At 38.0% G+C, this 23,273-nt stretch overlaps 3 protein-coding genes and 1 long non-coding RNA gene across 9 annotated transcripts; 3 read left to right on the top strand and 1 right to left on the bottom strand.

Moving 5' to 3' along the window:
• The first annotated feature begins 78 nt into the window (after positions 1 to 78).
• Positions 79 to 11,328, top strand: LOC103716191 (Leucine-rich repeat (LRR) family protein). Of its 3 annotated transcripts, none has more exons than XM_008804102.5 (21): positions 79 to 324; positions 1,161 to 1,224; positions 1,315 to 1,451; positions 1,571 to 1,657; positions 2,141 to 2,216; positions 2,473 to 2,547; positions 2,632 to 2,701; positions 2,853 to 2,930; positions 3,080 to 3,140; positions 3,248 to 3,326; positions 4,042 to 4,132; positions 5,333 to 5,393; positions 5,483 to 5,553; positions 5,766 to 5,833; positions 6,157 to 6,294; positions 7,529 to 7,633; positions 9,041 to 9,165; positions 9,246 to 9,342; positions 9,682 to 9,756; positions 10,346 to 10,401; positions 10,992 to 11,328. In XM_008804102.5, the coding sequence occupies exons 1-21, from the start codon at positions 260 to 262 to the stop codon at positions 11,065 to 11,067; spliced, it is 1,755 nt and encodes a 584-aa protein (XP_008802324.2). In that variant the 5' UTR covers positions 79 to 259; the 3' UTR covers positions 11,068 to 11,328. The 3 variants fall into 3 exon arrangements, with proteins under 3 accessions (XP_008802324.2, XP_088568833.2, XP_038971077.2); XM_039115149.3 differs by lacking the exon at positions 79 to 324 and adding an exon at positions 814 to 978; XM_088712707.2 differs by lacking the exons at positions 9,041 to 9,165; positions 9,246 to 9,342; positions 9,682 to 9,756; positions 10,346 to 10,401; positions 10,992 to 11,328 and adding an exon at positions 7,902 to 8,162 and having other exon boundaries at positions 109 to 324.
• A 486-nt stretch (positions 11,329 to 11,814) lies between these two features.
• On the bottom strand, positions 11,815 to 13,432 carry LOC120104261 (uncharacterized). The gene is made up of 2 exons (XR_005506715.3): positions 13,305 to 13,432; positions 11,815 to 12,069 (listed from the first exon to the last, which is right to left on the bottom strand). It is a non-coding gene; the product is annotated as an uncharacterized LOC120104261 (long non-coding RNA).
• On the top strand, positions 12,911 to 18,917 carry LOC103716190 (P-loop containing nucleoside triphosphate hydrolases superfamily protein). 4 transcript variants are annotated; one of them, XM_039115151.3, is made up of 11 exons: positions 12,911 to 13,874; positions 14,038 to 14,070; positions 14,152 to 14,228; positions 14,371 to 14,479; positions 14,581 to 14,662; positions 15,402 to 15,487; positions 15,980 to 16,083; positions 16,176 to 16,306; positions 16,385 to 16,478; positions 17,521 to 17,576; positions 18,481 to 18,917. In XM_039115151.3, exons 3-11 carry the CDS (start codon positions 14,184 to 14,186, stop codon positions 18,575 to 18,577), a joined length of 804 nt encoding a protein of 267 aa, XP_038971079.2. In that variant the 5' UTR covers positions 12,911 to 13,874; positions 14,038 to 14,070; positions 14,152 to 14,183; the 3' UTR covers positions 18,578 to 18,917. The 4 variants fall into 4 exon arrangements, with proteins under 4 accessions (XP_038971079.2, XP_038971080.2, XP_038971078.2 ...); XM_039115152.3 differs by having other exon boundaries at positions 12,913 to 13,874; positions 13,980 to 14,043; XM_039115150.3 differs by having other exon boundaries at positions 13,702 to 13,874; positions 13,980 to 14,070.
• Positions 18,918 to 19,686: 769 nt separating this feature from the next.
• Positions 19,687 to 23,273, top strand: LOC113463324 (uncharacterized). The gene has a single exon (XM_026808142.4). It carries the CDS (start codon positions 20,002 to 20,004, stop codon positions 22,342 to 22,344), a length of 2,343 nt encoding a protein of 780 aa, XP_026663943.3. The 5' UTR covers positions 19,687 to 20,001; the 3' UTR covers positions 22,345 to 23,273.

Genomic DNA, 23,273 nt, shown 5'->3' with positions numbered 1-23,273 from the left:
CTATTCCACCAAGGAATTAGCTGGGATAGGTAACCTTAGCTGAAAGCTTATTCTTACCCTTGGGGTGTCGGGATCCGCACTCGGCCACGGTTAAAATGGTCGGAAGTCGGACGGAGAATAGCCAGGTGGCGTGATCGCCGGGAGGTTTGGAGTCTCCCCTGAGACTCATAGGCTGTTCCAAGGAAAGTATCAGGGATCAATAAATGCCCACGATCTGATGGAAAGCTGAGGAAGTGAATTAAGGAGAGGAGGGAGAGTGATGGATCGGGTACTGAAATCGGCTAGATCGTCGGGATCACTCAACCTCTCCAACCGATCTCTCAGGTCAGCGCCTTCTAGTTAAGTTCTTGTTGTTCTTTGGATTATGGTCGGGTTTTGTGGGAATCTTTTCCGTTTTCTTGGGTGAAATCGTTCCTACAAACGCACTTCTGTTGGTAACGATGGATTACTGGATGAAGTCATTGTTTTGGAATAAATGTTAGTTCGGTCATGAATAATACAGTTATATATTGTTCTCAGGGTGTTGTGGTTGATATCTAATATAATCAGGAAGAATTAGAATAACAGATGCATAATTTTGTTGTAAAGTTTGAATTTTTTATGGATAGATGCGTTAGGCAATATGGAGGGTTCAATCTCATAAATTGAGCATGGCGAGCAAGAGAATGTTGTGGGAGGCGTGAATTAAAACAAGAAATAGTAACTAGAAGTTTCAGATCTTTTCACCGATAATACATCTAGTTGCTCATAAAAGGTAATTTTGGTTACATCGGAGAAAAAAACCAAAGAGAAATGGAAGTTTTCACTTTTGCTTTCTTGGCGGCGGCAAAGCATGGTGACGGTGATGCTAGTGTTTTCGATGGTGCTGAGAACAGGGCCACAGGTACAGAAGATGGGTAGAGGAAAAGCTACATGAAGGCAATGGCAATGTTTTAGTAGATAGATGCTACATTTTCAACTCCTCAGATTTATGTGCAAGTATTGTCTTTTTTCCAGGTTTCACATTAAATCCCTTTGTATCGTAGCTGAACTGTCCTACGTACAAACTTGTGATATAAGATGCTAGGCATAAACTTTATATCGTGATTGGCCATTAGTGGCATTGCTGTGTATTCTGATAGCATCTCATCATCATTCTCTATGGTTCTGGTCTTCATTAGGGAGTTGCCAAATGAAGTTTACCAAAATTTGGATGGTGTTGGTGATGACGAAAAATGGTGGGAGGTACTATTCTTCTCCACCTCCTTGCAATTGTTATGTGGCATTTGGGTCTGAGAAACATGTAAAGTTTCTTAAAACATAAATCTTTTGCAGGCTGTGGAGTTACAAAAGCTTATTTTGGCTCATAACAATCTCGAAATACTGAAAGAAGACATGAGAAATTTATCTATGTTGACTGTTCTAAATGTCAGTCACAATAAATTATCCTGCCTTCCAGCAGCTATTGGAGAGTAAGTATTTCCGCCTACTTGACAAATACTTCATGCATTAGCTGTCATCTGGTAAAAAATTCGTACCTCCCAGTAGCTATATTTTCAAATTTCTTACAGTTCTGTTCCTTGTTCATCAGGCTTGCTTTGTTAAAATCACTGGATGTTTCATTTAACTCAATAACAAATATCCCTGAAGAGATCGGCTCAGCAACTTCATTGGTTAAGTAGGTCTTTTCTTTCTTTCCTTGTTTATATGACTAGACACTAGAATCATTGTGCATTTGGTTTTGAAGAATTGTTCAATAGATTATAATGCATATTCTGGCATTAAAATAAAATAATGCACCATTCCATAACCAATGATCATTGAACTTTAATGAAAACAAAAATTGAAAAAGGAGATGAGTGATTCGCTAAAATGGCAAGGCAACGAGTGACTTAAAAGAGCCTAAATTGTATTGACTTAGGGGCCTTTCAATTTTCTATCTGGAATTCATTCGTCGTCTACCCAAGTCTTAACATGTTATGGCTTAGCTGCTGGGCTTTATGAACATCAAGATGTCCTTGCCTTTTCTCAATGACTTCTTTTATTAATAAATCAGATATATGCTAACACCGCTGTTCTATTTGGACATCCAATAGATCATTAAGTTATGTAGGCGTGCTGCTGGCACAAAATTAATTCAGGTTTACTAAAATAATTGCAGGCTTGACTGTTCAAAAAACCTACTTAAAGAACTGCCATGCAGCCTCGGAAAGTGCGTAGATTTGTCAGAACTAAAGGTAACATCGCAGTGGACAGATTTTATGCTTCTAGGTTCCTTTTCTTCTCCCTTTAATTTCATTGGGACAGCATTCATTAGAAATTTTACTAGCTTATGGTTGTCAAAGTACTAAATACATTTAGCTACTCGTTTCACTAGTTGAAACTGTATAGCTTTATTGCCTGGTTACAATTGTAGCTTTACATAGTTGCCAGAAATCTTTTAGACTTTATCTGTTTTCTGTTGTCTGATTACAATTGATCGTTGCTCCTTAGGCATCAAACAACTGCATAACTAAACTTCCAGATGAACTTGTCAGTTGTACCAAGTTGATTAAATTTGATGTTGAGGTACTGCCAAATTCTTTGATATCTATATGTCAGAATGTTAATCAACTCTTCCTATTTAAACAATCTGATGTTTTATGATCTCAGGGAAACAAGCTTATAATGCTCTCCGAGAATATGCTCATGTCATGGACCAGGCTTACAGAACTCAATGCTGGTATAGTAAATCTGTAAACAATGCATAATTTTTACATTCTTGATAGTTTCATAATTTTTTTTAATATTGTCATCCAATTTGCCAATCCATTCCTTGCTGTACGTTATTCGATTTGATATGATAAAGATATTTTGTTTTGGTCTTCTTACAGCAAGAAACCTGCTCACTAGCATTCCAGATAGCATAGGAGCTCTTTCACAACTGATCCGCCTGGACTTCCATCAAAATAGTGAGTGAAATCAGTCAATTTGTTATCATATTTATTACCATACTACTAGATGCACAAAGTCATGAAATACTGCATTTTTATTATCTCATGTTATAACTTGTCGCATCTGGACTTCTTGGTGGCGTATCTCTATTTTTTTCTGAGTCCAGAAATTTCATCCATTCCACCTTCAATCATGGGTTGCTCTTCACTTGCTGAGTTTTATATGGGGTAGGTTCAATAGTTCAAGATTATATCATGCAGTATATTCTTGTTTGCTACAAGAGTTTACTCCTGGCTGCTCTGATTTCATTCTTATTCATTGTTTTACGTTTCAGGACCAATTTACTATCATCACTGCCAGCAGAGATAGGTTCACTTTCTCGTTTAGGAACTTTAGATCTTCACTCAAATCAGGTATGCTCAGTAATTGGTTTTCTTCTTTTTTTAATTCTTTTATATGCTCATTTGTACTAATTAACCTGTGATTAATTTTCTGCTAGTTCGATGTAGCAATAAATAAACAAAATGATTAAATAATTATTGATCAAATCTATCCTGTCTCATTTTTTTTGAAAAAGCTTTTTCTTTATTTTTTCATTTTTAATGAAACTCTTTTGACTGTTCAGTCTCATGAAAATGGTCTATTTTGATAGATGACTTTTATTTTGGTTGTTGATTTCCCCCTCAAATAACTGAATTTCCTTACAATTGCCAAACAAACAAATGTTTCAAGAGTGTTTCAATTATTAGGCATAGTGAATCCCACAAAACCACAATCACCAACCATCATCTTACCTATCCTAGTTTGGCTTAAAATCTTAGATAACATTTCCTTTAATTTTCAGCTTTTAAGAACAAAAGTGCTAAGTAGCTAATATGAGTTCAAAGTTTTATTTATTATTATAAATGTTTCAAAACAGGTATCTCTCGGTATTGATCATTCAAAAAGATACACTGAGTTGCTCGTCAATTTTATTAAACTTGCTTGGAATTTCATAGGAGATTGTAATATGTTAGGACAGTTCTATGTATTCATCTTCCTCTCTTCCATAGGACACGGCATCACAAATTTTCTTAGAATTTGTAAGTACTTTATTTATTTGAATGCTGATAGATATATTGTTTATAGCTGAAGGAGTATCCTGTGGAAGCCTGCAAACTGCAACTCTCCGTCCTGAATTTGTCAAATAACTCGTTGTCTGGCTTGCCTCCTGAGATTGGTAAGGTTAGCATATGCCAGCTGCAATTGGTCTTCATATGTTTTGTTACTGAATGCAATGTCTTCTATAATTGCTTGAGGCAGAGGACTTTTTGTGGAACAACTTAAAAATAAATATTATGTGTTCAGAGCATTTTCTAGCATGATATTGGATTTTCTGAATATATGATCAGAATCCATCATGTCTTAAATGTTTAACCTAGAACATATGCTGGTTTCTCATCCACCTTCTGAAATAGTTAATCACTCGTCAAGCTTACATGCCTGAGTTGGGTTTTCGAGGTGACTGTCATCCATGTTCTCCAAAATGATGATTGTCATCCATAACTGTCAGGGTCCTGCAACTTTCAGCATTTGACCCAGAAACCTGATTGAGAGAATGGAGATCATATAATCTAATAGCAATATATGAAGCTGTGCTGGTCATATGTAATTGGCAGTAGCATGTCTACAAGTACTACAAGAATCAGATAATATAATCTTCCACTCTTCAGATCTATTGCTAGTGAAGGTTTGATATCACTAGAAAGAGCATGAAATATCAATGGATTTATATCTTAATCTCGTGAAAACTATATGGCTTCCGGGATATCTGGAGATTATTTATGCTCTGGCTGGTAGAAGCAAGAGAAACTAAATAGCTCACCAACAGTTATTCCTTTCAATTAGAAATTTATATATTAATTCTGAAATCTGATGGAACACATGAACTTCTTAAGATCTACATATTTGAATAGCCAATTGCAGTTATTTTAGGATTTACTATATGCTGTTAGTAGCATTGGTCTGCCACTTTCGCATCACCACCAGCATATGACAATTCGTTTCTACTCCATTGCCACGTGTTTATTTCCATCTCTTCACAGGAATCCACAGTTTATCATATACTAAATTGTAGAACATTTCAAAGATCACTAGCTGCATTTGTTTTATGCTTTTGCTGATACCTTCCTTCTTCTCATGCTCTTACTGTCTTGCATGTATTTTTCCTTTATTATGTAAAGAGGGGAAAATTTTTGTTTCATGTTTAAAATAATAATGAGTAGTGTGTTTGTGTGTCCACTTTTTGCCTGATGAATGAATTGGCGAAACCTTCTCAATTATGTGTCGCTTCGTTACCAGTTGGTCAATTGCTTATGTTTGATCAGATATATTTTGTTAAGCGAAACTTTTCTAAATTTACTTATACATTATGTCTTAGGTACTATGACAACCCTAAGAAAGCTTTTGCTTACTGGCAATCCCCTAAGAAGTCTTCGAAGGTGTGAACCTAAAATTTCCTTTTACGACTTGATCAAGTAATTGTAATTGAAGTTTCAGTGTTTCAAATTTGAGGTCATTTTTCTGCCAGCTCATTAGTATGTGGACCTACACCAACATTGTTAAAGTATCTGCGAAGTCGTCTCTCTTCCAATGAAGAAGGTAATATTGATTTTCGTATATATTGTGATAAACTTGCACTTTCAGCAACTTGTACTTCTGAAGCTTTATTCTTTTCTAATAGTTACTGTCACAGATTCCTTCACTGTATATGTAAGCATTCATTCCAGTCTATTTTTTCTAAATGTTTTTTCTTAATTTTACCAATAAATGAATCTTGTATGGTAAACATAATATCTCTTATGCATTGTCAGAATCTACCACCACTCCCACAAAAGATGATCAAATTGCTATGGCAACTCGGGTTTCTTTGTCTTCGAAGGTAGTTCTTCTAAATGTGTTCATTTTTGTTTGTTGTTTCTGCTTAGATTATTTCAATTCAAATTTGCTGTTCAACTCAGTCATAATACTTGATTTATCAATGTATAAGTTGTCTAACTTGAGGAACTCCACTGCTTCCATTCAGTTAAATTAAAGAAAGGGTAGCCATTATTGAAAAAAAATGGATTTTTTGGTAATTTATCCTGTTACGGAAATGAATTTTTTGAGTTGAACTAAAGATTTAATGGTCAATGAGGAAAAGATTAATGATTATTTAATTGACCCTTTCTCTGGACTCTTACATTTTGTATATTATTTTCTCAGGAGTTAAATTTAAATGGTCTAGGATTGACCTGTGTACCACCTGCAGTTTGGGAGACAGATGAGGTGGTGAAAGTTAATCTTTCTAGAAATTCAATTGAAGAGCTACCAAATGAACTATCAACCTGTTCCTCAATTCAGGTAATGTACAATAAGTCTAATACTCCTTTGGGTGCATAGTTTACGGATACTTGGGAGTTGGGACCCTATGAACATAATATCATTCTACCAGTTGACATTCTTGACTTAATATATCTGAATCATCATAGTGGACTTTTATTTTTGCATACCACTTCCTGGTACTTCTCTTTCTATTTTGTTTATCAAACTCATGATCGGGCAGGAATTTGCATTATCTTCACCAGACAACCTGGATTTTTTAAACATGTCACACTTCTTTTCTTGGGTATGATAGCACATTACACTTTATTCCTAAAATAGGTCCTACAATTGGAGTAGTCCTGGCTAATAGGTCCTACAATTGAGAGCCTACAGGGTATGCCATTAGGTTCAGTCAGTCCTTAAAATATTTGTCTTAACAGCTTTTTATTGTCATCACTGGTCATGGTGTGACTAGATTCAGCTTTATTTGGTACTTGGGATTAGCAGTTATTCTACTGAACAGGCGCAAGTAAATTATATCTTGGTTATGTTTTCTAAGGTTTTGAAGAGTCCTAGTGCTCTCAGAGTAGGGCTTTTGATTTCTTTACCTTTTAGATGGGCATAATGGGATATAACCAACAAGAGATTGCTTTCCATTGTGGGAATTTCCTCATGTAGCACATTGTAGCAGGAATTTACTTATGAATATTCCTTGGTGGACCTTCCATAATTTTTGTGGCCTATTTAAGATTGTTTTGAATCATTATCAAGAACCACGCCCCAGTCCCCACTATCTCCATAACTGTGACTTCGATGTCTCCTTAGAGTGAACCATACAGTCAAATACTATATGACTTGAATCAACATGGGTTACAGTTAATTGCTATTGAACCAAGCCAACACATGTTCTTGCGCTCCCCCTCAAATTGGAGTAAGTTTATTATTGCAAATCCTGCTTGAATCCTGGATGTTTGAAATAGCTTCTTCTAAGAATTCTATTTTATAGATGTACTAAGTTATCTTGAATCTTGAACAAAGATAATTTTATGATTTCTCATCTATAAAATGGTAATAGCCTTTGTGTGCTTACTGCTGAAGTCATTTTAGGATGATCCAGAATACTGGTAGTTCACCAGCAATAAGGTTTAACACCATGTCCTCTTGTGAAGGTTCCATTTAACCACAGTACTGCAGATGTCTAATTGCCATATCATTGTATTACCTTGTCTTATAAAGATTCATATTCTGATTAATTCCAAACCAACATATGCAGGTTTTGGTTTTGTCCGGGAACAAGATAAAAGAATGGCCAGGGGCAGTACTGTCTTCTCTTCCCAATCTTTTCTGTTTGAAGCTGGACAATAATCCCTTGGCGCCGGTAAGTTGATTATGAATTTTGATTTTTGACTGGTCTTTTATCTAACCATACCCAGTGAGCCTTGTATCATCTAATAGGATATGGCTTCAGATTTATCTGTTTCATTTGATTCTATCAAGGATTGTATCCTTGGTCAGCATAAACTTCTGCAAATCCTTCCTCACAAGTTTCATGCAGTTTTTTCATGTCTCCTGGTCTCCTAGTTGTATCCTTTGCAAATAAATATGCCCCTTTTGTACCAATGCCTCCTATGACTTCCACTTCACAGGCCACCAAACATCTCAGTTTAAATGTGACACACCAGATATGTTGTAGTCTCCGCATGTTGGCTGCTGAGACTAGTTCATATGTGACACGGTAGATCTGTGCCAATCCTTGCAGCCCAAGCACCGGGACTTGTTCAAATGTAAGATCTCTGCTGGTTGCTGCATGTGAGGATGCAAGTATCGAGAGAGATGTATACTGGTCCTGTTTGAGATGGATTTCGACAATCTTTTGCTTAATCAGAAATGCCCCATTTTTTCTGTCATTGTACTATATGCGCAAAATAGTTAAGCCATTGCTTATTTTCTCAGAAACTTCTGTCTTCATAGAGAAATACTGCTGAATACTAATGGCTTTACTAGTAGGGCGAACAAGAGAGGAGCTCGAACAGTGTCCTAAACTGCTCAACTTTAAAGGCCTGGCTTGTAGTCATCAGCTCTAATTACCAAAATCTTTTATAGTATTATTTCTCTCAAAATATAATGGAGATAATATGTGCATTGTTTAATTATTGAATTTACAAATGTACTCAGCCAGTGGAACTAATTATGACCCTCATAACATATTTGTCTATATGGATGATCCGACCCATGTACTTGAAATATGGCAGAGGCAAAATACTGGGAGAGAGGTGTGCAACTGTTGAGTTTTTGGTGAGAGGATATTTAAAAAGACACGTCTTGAAAAAAATAGGAACAAATGTCAAGATCGGTAAACTGGTTTCAAATTATTGTTTTAATATGACTGTCATATCAGATTAAGACAATTACCAAGGCAAAGGTCGGCTTCTCCCATGGCATTCCACTCATGGTTGTCTCACCCTTTATTTAGGAGTTCTATTGATCCTCAATTTGAGCCTTGGTCTGGCTTCAGGTTATCCTAGAGCTAAATTTTGACCTGGTTTTTGAAGAAATACTGCATCAAAAAATCTTTAACCTTTGAAAGAATTACATAAAACTTCTTGGAAAGATGAAATAAACATAGAATATAATGGACTAGCTACTTATTTCTCACTTGAGCCATGATCTTTATAAGCCATGGTCATTGCAGGCTTTGATGCACTGGGCAAAACTGGCTCATATGCGGTGCTCCTGTATTGTTTCATGGTAAAGCATTTATTATCTCATCTGTATATGCTTGCAGATTCCATCTACTGGCCTTGAAGCCCTCAACAAGCTTGAGATACTTGATCTAAGTTGCAATACGTCCTCATTGCCAGAACCTTCTATTCTTTCAAGCTTGTCACAATTGCAGGAACTGTACCTGAGGTCAGAAGCAACCAGTGAATATTTGAAATAACTCCTTTCATATGCAAGCTTGTTAAGTTATACTGACTTCTATTTCACAGACGAATGCAGTTGGGCCAATTCCCTTCGGGCTTACTGTGCTTACGGCGACTAAGGATTCTCAACTTAAGCCAGAACTCTATTGTATCAATTCCTCAGGTAGTCAACTGTTTGACTCCTAGCAGTATGCAAAAACTCATGGTCTAAACTCTATTAAGTAGCAAATTCAGATATTTCACTTAAATCATTTTTTTGGTAATCACAGGATCTTCTAATGATGAACTAGGTGAACCTTTAAGAAATCAATGTCTTAGTACATTGACTTTTTTCTTAATTTTAAAGTTTGAATTTCATTTGAGCTTAATTTTAAATAAAGACTGTGTTAACATAAAATTATGTCTGCTAATGCTATTCTGTCTCGTTTTATGTTTTTCTTTTAAGTACATGTCAGCATCCAGTTCTGTTTAAAGGCTGACATGTTTGTGATAATGGAAACAGGAAATCAAGGAGTTGGCTTATCTTACAGAGCTTGACCTGTCTGACAACAACATTACTGCACTTCCACCAGAGCTGGTCTGATTGCTTAGCTTATATCTCTTACCTTTACTTTTAGTCAAACTTGTATCATTGTTGTCATGTCTATCACTGGTTTTATTACCTCAAAATAGAAAGCCATGTCTTTCAGCCTGAATAAACTTTGTAAATACTAAGTAGCTCAAACAGAGGTAGCCTGATTCATCATGTTTGTAGTTCATTTCATGATTATGTAGTAGCATCAGTCCATTATAATGTGCATGTTGCTCTAATGACACATCCATCATCAACGCTGCATTGCCTTGGCAATGTATACAATGCTACTTTCTACCAAAAAGAAAATGATTATGATATTGGTATCAAAAAAATACAACACAAAAACATTAACATTAGCAACTGAAGACTAATCGCAATATCTTTAAGCCCCTAAGCATTTCTTGACCCTTCTTTATTGCCCTCTTGTTGGTGCCTTTCCTACTGAATCAACAAAAATTAGATAATGGTAATCCGCAGAAGATGTTACATCCTCTCTGTTTTTAAGCATTTTTTTGCAAGTTTGTTAGTTAATAGATGATTATGTTTCAGAAATTACATTTGTGAAGTTCTAAGATGGAGATTTATTGAACAGGGTTTGCTTGAACCCAGCCTACAAGTCTTGAAGCTGGATGGGAATCCGTTGAGGAGGTATTATTGCAAATGCTCCTTTTCTGGTTTGCTGTTTATTCTGATCAATATTGCCCATGCATTTGATTCAATTTTTGGCTCTCGACTCAGTTGCATGCATGAAAAAGAATTGCTCCATCTAGAAAGAAAAAGGGGGTCTGAAGGTGAATAAGAGCCTGGTCTTGTGATACTAAAGGCATCATTGGGAAGTACCTGCCAGATGTGGCAGGATTGGCTGGAGAGACATCCACATTGGGAAAGGAAGGGAACTGTAGAGCGGGAGACCGAGAATGCAGGAGTCGCAGGCCTGATCCCTGCAGGAAGGAAAAAAAAAAAAAGACCTATCCCCGTTCTCCCATTCGCTCTCTTCCTTTCCCTGCATGGCCTTTCTCCTGCCGATCCTGCCGGATCAGGCATGGAGTTCGCAAACAGGCCCTCAATTTGATGAAATTCAACCTGGTTTTATGAGCACTAGTATTTGCTTTTCAGAGTTGCTGCATATGTTTTGTAGGTTTCAATCTAGAAAACTCTGGTCAAACCATTAGAAATGTCAAAGCATGAAGTACTTGAATCAACATTTACCTTTCTGAAAAATTTCACTGCTTTTGCAGCATAAGGCGCACTATTTTGGATCGAGGAACAAAAGCTATTCTCAAGTATCTGAAGGACAAGCTTCCAGACCAATAATTCTGTAGACATGAGGTTCAATCAATTGAAACCTTAATTTGAGCGGGCTTCTTATTTTAAATTCGAATGACGCGAGTCTCCCTTAGAAAATCTGAGTGAACAAAAGCTTGTAATTGTTGCAAATAATTTTTTCATCAACAACGAATGGGTCTGTTTTTGGTTTGTATTACTGGACCTCACAAGGATCTGGAGCGGTGATGTTTCTCGTGTGATATTTGCCAATTTTGCAATGCTAAAGTTTGTGCCTCATCAGATTTGACATTTCGTGTTGGTGAATGTGGTTTAAGGAGTCTTCATCCATCCTTACACAGTGATGTCAGGGTGGTCATGAAAAACAGTTGGGGTCACTGAGATGCAACTATGTCCCCATAGATTTGGTGGATACAACCGTTGAAAGAATAGCACAGGGTAGACTTTTGATGCAGGCACAAGATTTATTGACAGGAAGAGGTTAATGATATCATGTAATTTGGCAAGCTGCGCCTTTTCTTTTGCTGTGTTGTTTAAGAACCATGAACCACTTTGGCACACTCCAGAATCAAGATCGCTATATTACAGCCCTACAAAAACCTATGAAGGTACGAAGCCATCCAACTTCGATTATTGATGTTACCTATTAAAGGAAAAGGAATTAAAGGGAAATGAATCCCATCCTTTTTCGAGATGAAAGCCCGGTCGGATTCACTTTCCCATACCACTTTCAGCAAATTTGACCTCCTTTCTCTCATAAGCACACAAAACCAAAGATCAGTCAAAGAATAAAATATTACTCATCTGCTTCAGACAATATCTTCCAGTGCTAATTTGATTCCTAGTTCATTTTTTGCTTATTTATGTCTTTGGAGTCAATATCTTGCTGGCTGTGGCAGGACTTTCATTCCTAATGATGCTATGGAAATTTTGATGAGCGACAGTGAAGTTATACATAGCATGGACAACAAGAACCTTTTTCCTTCAAGTATTAGGTATTCATAAAGCGAGTTTTCTCTTTGAATTTCCATCCTGCATGAAGGTAATAATGGCCAAGTTAGCTGCTAAAAGTGGCTTGAGGACAATGCAAGTTTTTGTACGACAATGACCCTGAAAGAGCTCTAAATTAGCAAGAATACAATACATAAGCAGCATCTCATGACTGGATATTCCAACTTAGATCAGTGATCAATAGCATTTATATGAAGCAAGTGACAGGAACAAACTTTAAACAGAAGGAAACTTAGAAGGCCATTACCTTTCTTGAATTGGATGATGAAAGATTTGATCGATCCTAACTCATAATAATAGTCACCACCAATTATAAGGTTGTTGGTTTATATAAAATGGAAGGTCAACAAAGCATTTTAACAAGAACTAAAAGAATAAAGGAAAAGAGGATGGCTGGGGCACGACTAAATTACCTACTGGAGCCACAATACTAATCATACTAACGGGAAGAATGTTACGTACGGGGACCTCGTGAAACGTGGCCATGTCCCCAACGCCATAATCTTCAGCCCTCTTGTCAATGGCCTCTGCTCCGAGAAGAGGGTAAGCGAAGCAGCCATGGTGTTCGATAGAATGTCTCTGATGGGATGCCAACCTGAAGTGTTCTCATGCCGGGCACCAGGGCGGAACCATGGTGTTCGATAGAATGTCTCTTGTTAATAAAGATTTTAAGGGCCAGAATGATCGGTTCAGCATGCAATCCGGACACCAGGGCAGAACTAAGGCCTTTATAGGATTAACTTGAATTCGTAGATCAGGTCGATAGGACACAATACTGGATTCTTTGGATCTTCCGGAGAGAGAAAGTAGAAAGAGGAAGCGGCGAGAAGAGATAAAGTGGAGAGAAGAGAGAGAATGTGGAGAGATGAAGTAGAGAGAGAAAGTGGAGAGAAGAGAGAGAATGTGGAGAGAGGAAGTAGAGAGAAGAGAGAGATTGAGGAGAGGGGAGAAGAGAGAGAAACTCTCTCTCGCTGTTCACGAACAGGGAGGCTCGTCCTCCCCTTCTCCTTTCCTTCCCCCGTTCCCCCCGCAAGTCCGAGGGGGGCAGCCATGGCGGCCCGGACCCCACACGTCGGCAGTCACAAGCGGGCACAGCCCCGGCCAAACCAGTGGCCGGCGGCGGCCAAAACCGGTGGGAATCATAGAAACAGAGATGCTCTGTTTCGGAAGGAACTCCGGCGATTGCCGGCTCAAAACAATAGAATCAAAAGCCCAAAAAAAAAAGGAAGAAAGAGGAGAGAATGGAAAACTCGTACCTCAGTCCGGCGAGGCTCGCCTGCGACCTTTCCTGGCGGAATACAGAGGAAAACTCTCAGGAAGACGGCTTGAGATCGAGAACAAAAGAACCCTTTTTTCTTTGAAGGATCTCAAAAGGGAGGATGGGGGATCCTATATAGGCGTAAATCCAAGCTTTTAGTGTTTGATTAAGCTTGGGCTTCATCCTTTCCCGATCGCAATAACGGGGAGGAGGGAGACTCCCAGTCGGAGTCTTCCTCTCCCGATTCATCGGGGCTAAGCTGGCCTTTTCGGGCCGCCCACAGGCCCAATACTGAGTGCGGGACGGTCAGTGGACCGGGTCCTCACAAGAGGAGCATGTTAACCAATACGAAAAAAAAAAGTATATTTACCTAACTTAAGAGGATCCGAAGCATCGGTTCGGGTGAGGCGGCTCCGCGGTATCAAACCCCCCGGTGCTTCCTCTTTTCCGACTCTCGTCTTCGAGCCCTAGGAGCCACCGGAGAGATCGATCAAAAGAGAGGAGGGCGAGAAGAGGAAAGAAAGATATAATCAGTGAAGAGAGAGGGAGGCTTTTTAGCTTTTAACTGGTGAGTTTTGTCCTCCCCTCTTTCTCCATGTTTCTCCCTTATCATCATCATCTTTGAAGCAGTAGGGTTTCGTTGTTGTTGTACTTAACGAGGTGTTCCTCACAGCATGATCTTGAACACAATAACTTCGCCGGCTTGAAAAAAAATCTTTCGATCGTTTCAGGAACAGGTTCGATTTTGTTTGCTTTACCATCTGGTATGGCTCTCTCTGCCTAGGCTGTCGCAATTGTTATATCCTTTCGATTCTTCTAATTTAACCGACTCGGTTGTGAATTAGTGAGAAAGGGAAAAGGAATTGGATCATTCACTATGGGTTACGCACAGCTCGTAATCGGTCCCGCCGGCAGTGGCAAGGTGATGGTTTCTTTTTCTTGATGCTTGAATCAAGCTGTTGGATTTTTTTTTTTTTGATAAATGGAATGAAGAACAAAAAATGCCCTCGCCTGGGGAATGGTTGGGATTTGTACTAATTTTTGCACGTTTTCTTGCCGTCTAGTCTACTTATTGCTCGAGCTTATATCAGCATTGCGAGTCTATGCGGAGGACTGTGCATATAGTGAACCTGGATCCTGCTGCGGAGAGTTTTGGCTATCCTGTGGCTATGGGTACTCGTGCTGCCTACGGATTTCTAATTAGTGACCTTTTTCTTTGGTTGTTTGATTTGAGTGACCAGTTTTTTTTTTTTTGCACTGTTGTGTCATGGCAGATATCAGAGAGCTTATATCTTTGGATGATGTTATGGAGGAACTCGGCTTAGGCCCAAATGGGGCACTTATATATTGCATGGAGTATCCTTTAGCATGACTTGTGTTTGCCCTTGTTAATCATCTTGCTGCTATTCTTTTTTTCTTTTGAGGTTCTTGGTTGTGAAATGTGGATGTCTTCAACCAATTCCTGGCATGAAATGAGGCGTTTATTTATTGTAAAGGGATTAAGAGCTCAAAAAATTATTTAGCTCAAGAAAGCCATGCCAAGATTTTAATTGAATATACTATGCAATTGAATTCAAGTAAGCCTTAATTCCAAACTACTTGGGTCTGCACATGAATCCTTTTCATCCATTTGATGAAAAGGATATCACTGTTATGATTTCAATGTACATAAATCATAATATTTTGTGATTCAACTACTACTGGATACCAGTGTTATGATTTCACACAGTCGACTGTTTTGTTGGGAAGTGAGTTTTCACAAAATCCCTTGAATCTTGGTTTTTTTTTTTTATAAAAAAAATTGAATTGAGTTCTTCAAGTTCATGATTGTCTTCCATCACTCTATCTTATAATTTCCCTTTTAACAACCAAAGACCTCCTAGAACATCTCTGTTTGTAACCATATAAACATTAAACAAGAAAAGAATCACATTTGGAAACTTAAAATTTTTAACAGCAGTCTAGATTCTTCATAAATTCAGTTAATTGCTTTGCAGAATCATCTTCTCTTCTGCAGTCCTGTTGTGATGCAGTTATGTTGAACATAGAATGACAAGTTCATGTTTCAGTTTAAATTTCCTTAAAGCATTTACAGGCACCTTGAAGAGAATTTGGATGACTGGCTGGCAGATGAACTGGAGAACTATTTGGATGATGATTATCTTGTTTTTGACTGTCCAGGTAAATGTTTTCTAATGTTCTAATGTTTTTATCTGTCCATTCCATATACAAAACCTTTTTAAGTGAGTTTTCAGATATTGCTTACCAATAAAAAGAAAGAGGGATATATATATATATATATATATATATATATATATATATATAGATATATTACGGATACCAATATACCATAGAGAAACAAGATGATATTAAATGATACAGTTTTATTTTGAACTTGAGAAACTTTATAAGTATGTTCAAAGTTTGTGTTTCATTCGACTCATTCAAGGAATACTATGTTTGCTTCAAATTAGTGCATTTTTCTTTCTAAATATTCTCAAATAGCTATTCACTGACTTGTTGTGATCACTTCCGGCATTTTAGTGTTATGACTTTTCAACTATTTTACAGTCTTTTTCGCCTTGTTCAGTAAAATGTGTTATACTGTTTTAGGAAATAGTACACATTAGTATGCATTTAGGAGGTATTCATTATTTCCTTATTGTTGTACAGGTCAAATCGAGCTTTTTACACATGTTCCAGTTCTGCGAAACTTTGTGGACCATCTAAAACGTAAAAATTTCAACGTCTGTGTTGTATACTTGCTTGATTCACAGGTTTGTGTTAAGTAATCTTGATTGAAAGTTAACATTTTCTTTCTCAGAACCATTGAACATTATTGAATACTTGGAGTTCTCCATGTTTGCAGTTCATGACGGATGTGACAAAGTATATAAGTGGTTGCATGGCATCTCTTTCTGCAATGGTTCAGCTTGAACTACCCCATGTCAACATTCTTTCAAAAATGGACCTAGTAACAAACAAGAAGGATCTTGAGGAGTGAGTTCGATCTCCATGTTCTTTTGTCTTATTTCTATTGCTTGTTGCACCTCTTAATTTTTTTGTTTCGATTTTTAGTTACCTCAATCCAGAGGCACGGATTTTACTGTCAGAGTTGAATCAGCATATGGCACCTCAGTTTGCAAAGCTGAATAAAGCTTTGGCAGGATTGGTATGCTCAAGAACAGGAACTGAAAGAATTTATATAAGAATTTGCATATATGTTCTTCTCATTGTGCTTATTCTTTATTTTCTTCTTATGTCATGAAGTATCTCAAATTTTTAATCGAATTAGAACTGTAATTTATAATAATCTGCAAATATTATATTGCACAACCTTCGACAAATCATTTGCAAAGCATAGGGTTTCTGTCATGGCTCCTATATTACAATCAAACTACCATATATATGGTAATTAGTCCAACTGCTCCCTCAAGTTGAAAATGCATTCCTCATATCTTCTGTTTAATTATGGTAGTAGCAAGGTTCTATCAAAGCTTATAGCCAGAAATTTCCCTCCTGTAAAATCGTGGATATCATTGTTGTATGAAACCTGCAGTTATAATATCTTCTGAATTATTTTAGAAATTGGGATTCAAACTTGTTCGGACATATTTATTACTCATGGATGGAAGGGGAACAGATGATTATAACATGATGTGCTCCACATGGTAAGTTTCACATGGAACAGCCTTTCTACCATTGAATTTCAATATATTCATAGTTTGATATTAAAAATAGCCAGTAGGATAAGAATCTATGGATCTCGACCTGGTTGAAGGCAAAGGAATTTCATGTAGCTTACCAATAGGAGCACCTCATGGTACTAATATTGAAGAGAAATCTACGTCATCTTTTTGTTCTCAGTCGAGGAATTGTTGTTGGTAATATTGCAAGAAACCTTGTTATAATTGTTTTTTTAGAATATAGAATTCTTCTCCATAATGGGTACAATAATTTCTTTTTCATCTTGCTGGATAAACTGAATTGGTCTCTTTATTAAATGAAAGCAGTTCATCTTTGCTAGTGTGTCTATGAGTTGTCTTAATCTGGGTGATTGCAAAATGCTCCTCATCATTTATTTCATATGACTGACTTCTGCTCTTTCAGAATGGAAGCAGTCAAGCCTGTAGCATAAACTGTGTTCTTTATATGTGTATTTTTTCAATGCCAATCTTATATAGTTTATGTGTTTTTGTCTGGGTTTTGTGTAGGTTGATGACTTCAGTATGGTGAATTTTGTGCCCCTTGACTTGAGAAAAGAGAGCAGGTATACACCTATTGCTAATGAAATCTTTTGATTTGTGACTCAAAAGATTAAGATTAGTATGTATTTACACTTTTCCGATTTTTAATGCTTCAAATGCTTGCGTGTAGAGGAAACAAAATGACAGTGCTGATAAAGCTTAAGTGGCAAGATATGTTATGGTGCATTTAGATTGAGAATTGGTTTGCTGATCATGCAGATCTTGAAAAAGTAACCAAACTTTGATAGAGTATAGGTAGTTAAAACATAAATTAATGTAAAATTTAGATGAGTGTTCATATATTTTCTATTGATAGCATATGGGCTTAATTTTGCAGTGCTAAAAGTTTCCTAAGAAGCTAAAGAAAAATGTTTTAGTTATAGTTATATAATATTATGAAAATTAGGTTATTTTCTGTAGCTTCATAGAAGCTATTTCAGCTAGTTGTGTTGTTAACATCCTACATAATATATTTTTTTTTCTGTTTGATCTGGATTGCTATGAGAAATGATCTTTTTAAAGTGATCGTGTATAATTTTCAGAGTATACTCACTCTGGACATATTATAGCAATGATGATAGTTATCGCCCGGCTAATTGAAATATTATTTGACTCTGTGTAAATTTAACTGAAGTATTATTCGACTCTGTACAAAATTCGATACTGAATCTGTCTCCAAGCAGATAAATTTTTCTCTAGTAGCACCAACCTTTTATATGGCATATCTTATTCCATCTCTGATCCCTTTTAATTTCAATTGTGATGCTATTAGCTGCCATTTCTATTGCTTCTATGAACATGTAATTCCACTGTCACAGTTGAAGATTTATATAGTTCCACTTATTCATCCTTTTTTTTTTTTTTTGCTGCTAAAACGGGCATTTCAGACTACACTTATTCATCTTTTCCTTTTCTTAACTTGTGCAGCATACAATATGTTTTGTCATACATCGACAACTGCATCCAGTATGGAGAGGATGCTGATGTGAAGGTCAAAGATTTTGATCCTCCCGAGGATGACTAACAACTCGATATGCAAATCTCAGGTTATTAAAGTATGTCATGTAGGCGACCTGAGACTGTAGCTAATGTCGAGCACAGCACGAGGGAGAGAGACGGGAGAAGGAAACGCATAAGATGAAAAAAAAATGTTTGTGGTTGTTTCTTCTGGCATTAATTTAGATGGGAGTGGGGAAGTCGCTTGTTTTGGATTGATGACCTCCCAGCTTGTTTGGCATTAATTAGCATCTAACATCAAACAAAATGTGTCTAGTGATATAGGAGTCAAATTGGACTGTCTCCTGTGTTTGAAGTTGTCCCTATAATGCTATTGGTATGGTGAATGAATTGGTCCTGTTCAACTATTCCCTTTCTGATGGACCTCGTTCTTGCAAATTTCCTGTTACACTCTTGTGGCTCTTTTTCCAGATCATGTTCCTCTTTCCCTCCCTGCTAGAAATAATTAAATGAAATGGTATATCGCAAATAATCAGCCTTTAACATTCTAGTTTGGATATCGAAGTAAATTATGGTATGTCATACCGATCCAAACAAGATGGTACAGGATGTATTGTATCAGTTTGATACTGTTATTTGATATAGGCGGTATACCGAGTGAATTGGATGGTACAGAGTATATAATACCGTGTTGGTTTGGTGCTAATATCCGATATGGGTTGATACGCTAAAAAAATTTTATATCGCGGTCAAGTATTTGTATTTGTAAGGCTTAAGTGTTTTATTTTTTTTGGGGTTATTTAGCAGTCTTTTATTTACATCCTGGTTTTGATACTGAAATAAACTGTCAAGTGTTTGTACTTCAGCAGTCCTTTACTTACATCCTGTGTTTGTAGCGGTGGTGTTGCTCCTAATTACAACAAAGTTGCCGAGCTGATCTCTTAGGGGATACTGGTTATTAAGTTAAATGAAACATCCAGTGATTTTAACAATGCAAGCCCTGATGAACAAGGAACGAAAGAATTGGAAATTAGAAAAACATAGCCGCTGGAAGGTACGAATATTTTACCAGATGACAGTTGCTGCTGCATGAAGCCGATTTCAGTATCCAATCCATCACACTCCTTTCTCTCCTTCATTCTCTGCTTTCCATGCGCACTTGTAATCCCCGATTCTTTCCCTCGAACCGCCCGCTAGTCTTGGAGGAGTTTTTCCGATCTTTTTAACCGCGGCCGAGTTCGGATCCCCGCACGCCTTAGCAGGCAGCTAAGGTGACTTATACCCCAAATAACTCCTTGGTCAGACTGCCAATTCTCAGGCTATACTTGATAAGTCCTTGCCGGATGCCAGCGGTTAGCTCACCGTAAACGAAGCCGGAGCCACCTTGTTAGGCCTCGTGGAGACTGTTATCCGTGCGGAGTTTTGTGATCTCTAAAGTTCAAATAGAGAGGACAAAAACACAAACACCTGGTAGATTTGCGTGATGCTGGGATGCGGAGGACTTCTCCATTGCTCGCCTCCTTACCCGTCTCATCTTCAGCGAGAGATGCTGCTACCTTTCGAAGGAAAGGTGCATCATCTTCTCGTGAAACCGCCCCCGATAATAACATCCGGGGTGGAAACTCTCGGTTGGAAAGCCTGGCGATCGAACGATGTCGATCCGAGGCTCTTACGATCGAAGACGCGCTCGATTTGTTCGACACTGCAGCGAGTGCTCGCCCGAAGCCCTCCTTCTCTGTCATCAACGCCGTCCTCAACGCCGTCCTTCGAATGAAGCATTACCCAACTGTTCTCTCTCTATATAACAAACTAAATCAAATGCAAGGAATCTCGCCCGGCGTCCACACCTATGGAATCCTTATCAAATGCTGTTGTCGCATGAATTGGGTGGATTTGGGCTTCGGCGTATTCGGGGACCTCCTGAAACGTGGCCATTTCCCCGACGCCATAATCTTCAGAGCTCTTGTCCATGGCCTCTGCTCCGAGAATAGGATAAGCGAAGCAGCCATGGTGTTCGATAGAATGTCTCTGATGGGATGCCAACCTGATGTTTCCACATACAATGCTCTCATCAAGGGGCTGTGCAGTGCTGGGAGCATGGGCTTGGCACTGGAGCTGCATCAGAAAATGGCCACCTTGGGAAGTTGTTGCAAGCCTGATGTGGTTACGTATAACACAATTATCGACAACCTTTGCAAAGAGGGAGCTGTAAGCAAGGCTCTCAAACTGATCGATGAAATGACTAATGCCGGTGTTGCCCCGGATGTTCGCACTTACAACAGCATTATTCATGGGCATTCGACTTTAGGCCACTGGAAAGAGGCAGTCAATATTTTCAAGAACATGGTCGATCGAGGCCTTTCGCCAAATGTGGTGACATATAGCATGCTGATGGATTCACTTTGCAAGCATAAAAAGACTGCAGAAGCTCATAAACTGCTTGATTTGATGAATGAAAGAGGTGAAAAACCTAACGTAATCTCATATACTATATTGGTGCAAGGATATTGTCAGGAGAGCCGTCTTGTAGATGCAATTAAAGTCTTTGACTCCATGTCAGGTAAAGGTCTATCTCCTAATTGTCATACATACTCTGCCTTGATTAATGGATTCGTCAAGAATCAAAAAATGGATGAGGCTGTGGAGCTATTCAAGAAGATGCAACAACAAGGTTTGAAGCCTGATGTTGTTACCTATAGTACTGTACTAGATGGACTATGCCACCTTGGAAGAGTGGAGGATGCTGGAAGCCTTCTTGATGAGATGGTGGCACAAGGGATCCACCCAAATGTAATCACTTACAACTCTATAATATGTGGGTTTGGTAGACTTGGGAAGTGGAAAGAAGCTTTTCAGTTGCTTAACGAAATGAGAGAGCGAGGAATCCATCCTAACATCATGACACTCAATGCATTGATTGATTTCATTTGTAAAGAAGGAAAGGTTCAAGAGGCACATAGATTATTGGAAAAGATGATTAGTGGGGGCATGGAGCCTGATGTTTTTACTTATAATACACTAATCGACGGTTACTGTATGGTGGGGCAAATGAATGATGCAGTGAGAATTTATGATTCAATGGTTTCAAAAAGCCATAAGCCCAATGCTGTAACATACAATATATTAATTGATGGATATTGCAAAAGGTGGAGGATTGATAAGGCTCTGAATCTCTTTAATGCAATGCCTCGCAATGGAGTGCAGCATACAACAATTGTATACAATACCATATTAGCTGGAATGTACCGTGTTGGTAGGGTTGCTGATGCTGAAAATTTGTTTGACAAGATGCTTGCTGCTAGAGTATGTCCAGACCTTTACACATACAACATAATCTTGGATGGGCTTTGCAGAAACCAGTGTATTGATAAATCTATGAAGCTATTTCAAGATGCGTTATCATCTGATGTTAACCTAGACATTATCTCTTTCAACACCCTAATTGATGGATTGTTTAATGGTGGTAAGATCAATGAAGCCAAAAATCTTTTCAATACTATCCCTACCAAAGATTTGAAGCCGACTATTGTTACATATACCATAATGGTGAAAGGACTAATAAAGGAAGGGTTGTTTGATGAGGTTGATTATTTGCTCTTGCACATGGAGAAATCTGGTTGTCCTGCAGATTCTGTCATGCTCAATGTCATGGTTCGTTGTTTGCTGGAGAAAGATGAGATAGAAAAAGCATTGGAAATTATTAGAAAAATGAAGGAGAAAAGCTTTTCTTTTGAGGCATCAACTGCTTCTCAGATATTTGAGGTGTTATCAAAGGATGGACAATATCATGATTATCTGAAGTTGCTTCCAGATTTTACCGGGCACCCAAAGTGATGAAGTCACCATGGATCATTAATAAGAGTTTGTTAATAATTGTATAACAAATGGATACTTCAACTAAGTTGCATTTTTTTTGTGAGATCTGATTCCATCACTTGCATTGACAGGCTATTAAATGAAAATGTAGCCTCGAAGGCCAGCTCTTTTAGGAACTATGGTTATGGAAACAGGAACCATATGTCCGTGGGTCTATTCCAGTGGTTCTGCCAGTGAACTGGATAAATCATGGTTATGGGAAGGGCTGCGCCGAATGATTTCCATCTGTCTTGGGTGATGAGCACCATCGAGCAGGCTAGCCAGGCATCTGAAGGTGGTCATGCTTTCTTTTGAGCAGATGAAGGGATGAGTTCTACATGTCCTTCGAAGATAATGGTAGGGGTGTAGTGAATCTGAAGGGTGAAATGCACAAGTCTGCTATGACCAGACTGATTGAAGGATTGAGCTGATATTTGGTGTGGACTGCAGCTCACGTGTGCCTCCAGTATCCAGTGGGACAAGTTATGAAGATGGTGATCCAAATTCATGCAGCGATTCCAGATTGTGAGTTTGGTATAACAGGCACCTTCAGTTGCAGTGATGAAATAGACCAGTGGCAGTGATCAATTGGTGTTTTCAAACTCAAGCTGGCACCTGCATTACCACCTTCAGTTAGAGATCACATAACAACCCGTATGAGACCATAATATTTTTCTTTATTAGCATGATTCTGTTTTGACTCGTATTATTTTTTTTGTTAGCATGATCTTGTTAGAGTGATATTAGGGATCACATAACAAACCGTATCAGGTCATAATATTTTTTTTTCGTTAGCATAATTCTGTATCAGCTTGTATTACTCTTCTTTATAGAATCTGTACGCTAGTATATATAATCCCTGAAATGCATCGAATGTAACCAGATAGAAATACAAATTCCCTTCTCTC

This window comes from Phoenix dactylifera, chromosome 16 (assembly GCF_051530095.1).
Source record: "Phoenix dactylifera cultivar Ajwa chromosome 16, Ajwa_hap1_PhDact_Kaust_v1.1, whole genome shotgun sequence".
Lineage (NCBI taxonomy): Eukaryota > Viridiplantae > Streptophyta > Magnoliopsida > Arecales > Arecaceae > Phoenix > Phoenix dactylifera.
This window is presented reverse-complemented; position numbering and strand designations above follow the sequence as displayed.